Source organism: Simochromis diagramma, unplaced genomic scaffold, assembly GCF_900408965.1.
Source record: "Simochromis diagramma unplaced genomic scaffold, fSimDia1.1 OVJJ01000483.1, whole genome shotgun sequence".
NCBI lineage: Eukaryota > Metazoa > Chordata > Actinopteri > Cichliformes > Cichlidae > Simochromis > Simochromis diagramma.
In genome coordinates, this window is record NW_024386835.1 from 790,350 (window position 1) to 797,425 (window position 7,076).

General features: G+C 43.2%; 1 protein-coding gene across 3 annotated transcripts; it reads right to left on the reverse strand.

Annotated features, from left to right (window-relative positions):
- Nucleotides 1-1,255: 1,255 nt before the first annotated feature.
- Nucleotides 1,256-6,753, reverse strand: cdkn1a (cyclin-dependent kinase inhibitor 1A). 3 transcript variants are annotated; one of them, XM_040028664.1, is made up of 3 exons: nt 4,851-6,753; nt 2,709-3,159; nt 1,256-2,626 (listed from the first exon to the last, which is right to left on the reverse strand). In XM_040028664.1, the coding sequence occupies exons 2-3, from the start codon at nt 3,148-3,150 to the stop codon at nt 2,571-2,573; spliced, it is 498 nt and encodes a 165-aa protein (XP_039884598.1). In that variant the 5' UTR covers nt 3,151-3,159; nt 4,851-6,753; the 3' UTR covers nt 1,256-2,570. The 3 variants fall into 3 exon arrangements, with proteins under 3 accessions (XP_039884598.1, XP_039884597.1, XP_039884599.1); XM_040028663.1 differs by lacking the exon at nt 4,851-6,753 and adding an exon at nt 3,497-4,831; XM_040028665.1 differs by lacking the exon at nt 4,851-6,753 and having other exon boundaries at nt 2,709-3,474.
- Nucleotides 6,754-7,076: the final 323 nt, after the last annotated feature.

A 7,076-nucleotide genomic window follows, 5' to 3' on the forward strand; every position in this document is an offset into this window, starting at 1 on the left:
TCTTCAAAAACAAACTTGGAATAGATTTCAAAGAGGAACTGAGAACAAAACAAGTAAAAGAACTGGAAGGTATAATAAATAAAATAGACTTCAACAACACTTGATTTTAGTGTGTTGTTATTTTTAAATTATTGTATTACTTATTGATCGTGGCCCAATAATAGCAAGAGGTAATACGTTAACACGCTTACTGGACACTTTATTAGGGTGTATTCAACCTCTCCTTAACATAAATATTTAATTAGCCAATCACATGGCTTCAGGTCCATGTATTTATGCATGCAGACTAAGGAGCTGCTGAAATTCAAACTAAGCATCAGATTAGAGAAGAAAGACGATTTAAGTGACTTTGAATGTGGCATGGTCTGCTGTATTTCAGAAACTGCTGATCTGCTTGGATTTTGCTGCACAGCCACCTCTTTACGGGAATGGTCTGATGGTTGGAAAAAGAGAAAATATCAAATTAGTGAGCGGCAGTTCTCTTGGAGAAAATACCTCATTGGTGTCAGAGGTCAGAGGAGAATGGTTTGAACAGATAGACAACAGAAACTCAAATAACAGCCAACGTTACATCCAAACTATGCACACCATGTTGCCAGTGACATCAGCAAAGAACAGGAAACTGAAGCCACAATTTGCACGGTCTCACCAAACTTGGACATTAGATGTTTGGATAAATGTTGCCTGGTTTCAGGAGTCTGGATTTCTGCTGCAGCCTTCAGATGGTAGCATCAGAATGTTCCACAAACAGCACAAAAACATCGATCCTGCCTTGTTCAGGCTCCTGGGGATGATGTAATGGTGTGGGGGATATTTTCTTGCATACTTTGGGCCCCTTGGTGCCAACTGATTAACATAAAAAAACACCACAGTGGCCTCCACAGTCACCAGATCCCAATCCTGTAGAGCACCTTTGGGATGTGAAAGAGCATCATGGATATGCAGCTGACAAATCTCCACCAAATATGTGATGCTTTCATGTCAACATGGACCAAAATCTCTGAGGTTTGTTTCCAGCACCTTGTTGAATCTGTGCTACAAAGAGTTAATGCACTTCTGAAGACAAAAAGAGATCCAACCCAGTGCTAGCGAGGTGTACCTAATAAAGCGGCCAGTGAGTGTATAATGGCCTTAATGGAGAAATGACAAGTTGTTGTACTGTTGCACAACACTGCAAGGGTTCAACCAAACTAAGGAACAGTTTTACCGTTGATACTAAAAAGTAAAGTGACGACACATTACAGACACAAGGCGGTTCATTTGACCATTTTATTGGATTTCATAATAATTAAACAAAACCTAAATTAACACATGACATCGTATCTCACAATAAATAAGGACAGAGATTTTCACTTGTAGCCTTGAACAAAACACAATACAGAGGAAATGTGCGCAAGCATCTACAAACAGAAGTGCATTCGTTGTTTGGGGTCATTCGCTTATTTTCTCGGCTTTGGAGCATTTGTAAGCTTTCTGTTGGTGAGGGTTAGCGTCACAGTGACACCCATTCATATTACCCATAGCAGCAGGATTTGCTAATGTAGACATAAATAAGTGCCAAGAGGGAAAAAAAAGAACAAATTTAAGGCAAAAAAATCCAAAACAAAACATATCATTAGTTAGATTGCACGGTGAAAATAATAAATGTGACATTTTAGCTTAGTATACATTTGCTTATGATGAAGGAACTTTAAATACCGAAAACAAATGCCAGTAAAGGCACTTGATACTGGGTGTTTATGTGCAACACTGCAGTTTAAATGATTATGCTACCTGACAATGCCATATTTAACTTTATAGATAAATCTCTTATACATATATAACTAAATAAAAGTGTTTAAGTGTTCCTAGTCTACGTTATCAGTATCAGAGTCTGGGCAGCCGAAGGACATCAAAAATCAGCTGACGTAAAGTAGATGGAAAAGGATGGAAGAGGACATGATGGCACTTCTGTCTTTTACAATCTAAGCAAAGCAACTGCGTGTTTGAGATGTCAGAACTCTTCAAGCATCTTCCTTTGATTAAAAGATGGTCGATAAAAGCACTGTGTACAGCTGGACATAAAAAGTATAACATACTTCGGAAAGTAAAAAAAAGAAGACGACTGGTAAACCCTTGTGATACACATGTAGAAAAAATGCTGTAGAAAAACAATAATGGATTTGAACTACGGAGCCAAAGAGCTTTGTCCTCTCAGCTTACAGACATGATGAGACTGGATGATTTTAATCGACACATCTCCAGCGGATGTGACTGTGCTTTCAGTGCGGCTGAATGTGCAGTCGGGCAACACTTTGGCACCCCCCCCCCCTTCCCCAAATGAGTGTAAATCCACTGATTCCAGAGATTACTGTTAATCTTCTCTGCTCAAATGTCGCATTCTTGCCACTGAGGGAAAAAAACACCAATCTCCTCAGAGTGACTACAGTACCCTAATTAAGTGTTTCGTATTGACGTGTGGTTGAGGTCCCTCCTGGGTGCACGGCCAGAGTCTGTGCGGGACGTGTGATTCCTGAGCGTGGCCCTGTCTGTGAGGTTCTCTTGGAATATTGGCGTTTCTCCACCGAACATCACTCGCCGGATTTGCGGGGCATCCACACTACTCTTCTTTTAGTTTGGTAGAAATCTGTTGGGATAAAGCGCAGGAATTTTAAGCTCATGCACTCTCACGTAAAATGACGAGACTTCTCGCTTTCAGCTACACGTACCTGTGATGTTCGTCTGCTTCCTCTTCAGCCCCGTGTTCTCGCCCTTCTCCGGTGTTTTCTCCAGCATCTCCTGGCTGTGCGTGCATTTCCCCGGCGTACCGGGGATGTTCTCCTTCTCGCTCTGTGCCGTCTCCACCCTCCCTCTCTTGGGAGTAACTGTTGCTGCTGACCTTTGGCCTTCAGCTTGTCCGAGATCCTGCAAACAGGACCTGTAGAGCAGAGGCACCCTAGTGCTCGGGACACCTTCCCATTGGAACTCACTGCTCTCCAGAGGCTTGTCCAAGCTAAAGTCAAAGCCCCACCGCTTTGAAGCCTCCTGAAGGTCGTTACGCATGGCAGCCTGGTACTCCACCTGTAGCTGCTCTCGGTCCACAGGCCCAAACAGGTTTCTCCGGGCTGGTCTTTTTCTCAGAACCCCCAAGATTCGCTTGTGAGAAGCCATCACTCTACACTGATGGAAACAGACAGAAGATCTCTGGTTAGAGTAACACTGATTGGCGTTTTGCTTTAAAAAAGTAGCAACAATAATAAACCAGGCATGGCATATTTGAAAGTTAATTTTGTCTCCATTAATTAAGCATCTCCAACGATGAGACTAATCCTCCCAGATACTCGGTGCTGATGAAATGTTGCACAAGTAAAACATGCAGTGACTTCTCTGAGAGGAGAGGAACTTCTGCGCCAGTCTTATTCTAAACCAAGCAAAATGAGCTCTGTAATCCATTACAAGTGCATCCATCTCAGTTACTTGATACTGCCTCGAGTATGAAAGTAAAAATCAGTCTCACCATCTTTCAAACCAGCGTAAAGCTCCTCAGTGAACTAACACACTGGTCTCACTGGGCAGCTTTTTATACTAAGGCAGTGACTCACTGAGCGCTCCTCCCTCTCTCTGAATCACTGGTACATGCCAGGGCATAATCTCAACCAGACATGTAAGGACAAGTCCTAAGCAGCGACCAACAGCGCAAACACCGAGAATCACCACCAGGTGGCAGTATCAGGCCCCCTGCAGATTAAAAATCAGAGGCGGTGATTTGTGAATCCTATTTCCAGATCTGCAGATCTGGACGGGACTTACAAACAGCAAACACTTTACTGCGAAGGCTACAGGAAGGAATCAGGTGTGTCTCAGGTGGATGTCATTAAGGCCATCCGGGAAGTACTGGGCAGAATTCCCAGGATTTTCTTTTCAGGGAACAATCATGAGAAGCAGTTCCCATCATGATTATCCAGCTGAGAACAGCAGGAGGGGGAGAGGTCACTCTGATTAGAGTTTAATAAGTGATGAAAATAATGACGATGAAGAGAAGTGCAGATGAGGCAGAGAAGCAAATCCATCAACACAACCTGATAACTGTTCACTGGCACCTTAAGTCCATTGTTTTTTTCATCTAAGCTTTCAATAAACACGGGCTTTAAAATGACTACTTATACTGGGAAAAACTGGGGAGCCAAAAATAAATCCAATTCACCTAGAATGAAGTAAAACATCAGAAACAAGGAAACAGTTTGGGAGAGGGTGGATACACAGCTTGTAGACACCATCCTCCTCACACCCTCCCATTTCCATCCACTCAGTCACGCGTATGACGCGGCGTGAGAGGAGGGGGCGGAGTGATTCAAGCGAGTGGCGGGAGAACGAGTCATGCACGGGCGGCGCTGGAACCGGCTCGAACCCTGCCCAGTTTACTACACGGGTCCACGTGAGGCTGGAACTCGTGCTGGCCGGCTAAACTGCGCTGTCACTGTCTGGAGCCCTTACCACCACCACCACCCCTGCACACCAATGAATCATAACCACACACACACATAAAAACAACCGTGCGGGAAGCTTTGGTATAGCTTTGAGTTGATACACTGAAACCAGCTAAAAGACATACAAACCCAACATCAACACGGGGACGGCGGTATGGAAAGGTGTAATTTATGGGATTAAACGAACAAATAAATAAATAAATTAGATTTAAAAAAAAAGATAAAATATAGTTAGGACTGAACCTAAAAGTAGCTCCTATAACATTGCAGGTTGTATAGCTATTTAATGTAAACAGCGATTTGTTTTAGAGTTGTATACACTAACAGGCCAGTCACAAGTGAACACACCAAAGCGCAAAAATTCAAATTTTTAGTTTTACTTACATTTTCATTCAAAGACAAAAAATCTTCCTTCTTTCAAACTTGCTGGGGGAAACCTGACTGTTATCCACCTTATCTTGCTGTTTTTCTGATTTCCAGTCTTCACAGCAGCTCTGAAGTAAATAAACGCCCGAAGCTGATGCTATGTAACCCAGCAGATTCACAGGAAAATACTTCTCCGTGACACTTTCTCCTAAGATTTCTTACAGACACGGACTCCTGCTCAACTTTTATGAGCTCGGGTACCCTCCTTTCCAGTCCAGAGGTGGAGACTCGGGGGACTCGTACACGTGGATTTGGCCCGGTAAACACACGAGCGCACGTGAAGCTTGGCTCGGGTAGAAGACGTGAGGAAATTCCAGTTCAGGACACAGCCCAGCTCAGCCTCCCCCTCCCCGTCTCTCCCTGCCTCTCAGTGCGCATGACAGAGCGCAGCGGCGTGTATACTTGTCCCGTTTCCAGGATACATTATAATGACACATCTCGTTTGCTTCCTCCCATTTCTAAAACAGCTCACGCGACGTTTCGGTTTCTGTTGACATCACAGAGCAGACAGCAGCGAAGGAGAAAGTAGAAGTAAAAGTGGAGAAACTCGTAAACAGTAAATGGAACTACACTGGGCAACTGCACTCATGCGCTCTTTGTACCTGTGTCCAATTTAAATATATCCCTCCTGTGGTAACCCCCCCTCCCCAAAAAACTCACTATATGTATCGACCACTTCACTATGACAACATTCACCGGCCACTTCATTAGGTACACATGTTCAACAGTTTGTTAAGGTCAATATCTAATATGCCGATCATATGGTGGAAACTCAATATATTTAGATGTGTAGACACGATGAAGATGACCTGGTAACGTTTAAAGTAAGCATAAGAACGGGGAAGAAAAGTGATTTAAGGGAATTTGGTGCCAGATGGGCTGGTCTTTGTATTTCAGAAAGTGCTGCTGTGCTGGGATTTTCCCATCTCCAGGGTTTGCAGTATTGTCCAGAAAAGAGAAAATACCCAGCAAGCAGCAGTTCTCTGGGTGAAAATGCCTTGTTGATGTCACAGGAGGATGGACAGACTGCTTCGAGCTGATAGGAAGGCAACATAAACTCACATAACCACACGTTATACTCAAGTTATTCAACTCAGTTCAGTTAAAATTGTTTCTTTACACGGTGTCAAATAACAACAACAATCACCTCAAGGCACTTTACATTGTAAGGTAAAACCCCTACAGTAATATGAGAAAACCCCATCAGTTAGAGGACACCCCCACCCCCTCATGAGCAAGCACTTCTGGGAAGGAAAAACTCCCCTTTAACAGGAAGAAACCTCTGACAGAAGCAAGCTGAGGGAGGGACAACCATTTGCTGTAACCGGCTGAAGGTGAGGGGAGGAAGACCACCAGAAGGCCACGCAGGGCACCACTCCTGTCAGCTAAGAGGAGGAAACATAGGCTAAAATTGGTATGGAGTCATAAAAACTGGACACTAAAAGACTGGATACATGTTGCGTGGTCTGATGAGTCTCGATTCCTGCTGCCACATTCAGGTTGTATGTTCAGGATTTTTTGTAAGCAACACAAAAGAATAGATCCACGCTCCAGCTTTGTATCAACACCTCAGTCGATTGTGTAATAGCGTGGAGGGATATATTCTTCACACACTTTAGGTCCTTTAGTTCCAGCTGAGCATCACTTAAACACCACATCCTACCTGAGTATTGCTGCTGACCAATGCACCATGTCGCAAAGCTCAAATCATCTCAAACTAGTTTCTTGAACAACTGTACTCCAATGGTGTCCACAGTCACCAGATCTCAGCCCAATAGAGCACCATTGGATGTGGTGAAACGGGACATTTACGTAATAGATTTGCAAATCTACCCGTGCTGGGGCTTTTTTTCTATATGGACCAAAATCAGTCAGCTTATTGGAAATTTAAGGTAACTAATGTAACTAAAGAAGTGGCCCATGAGTGCAACTTACTTTGACATAAAAAAAACTAAAAAGAAAAACAGAATTATTTCAGAAAATATCTTCAAGTTTTACAGAATAAACCCAATCTTATACTAGCAGCAGTGACAAGACAGTAATAAACTATACATAATAATGTTATGTAATAATAACACCCTGAAAGTGTCAGCAGGGAATACAGTCTGCTTATAATAATCAGGCTTTATACTTGCAGCTTTTTAGCAATGCACAAGCCACTGACACTCGTCTAATGTCTAACTA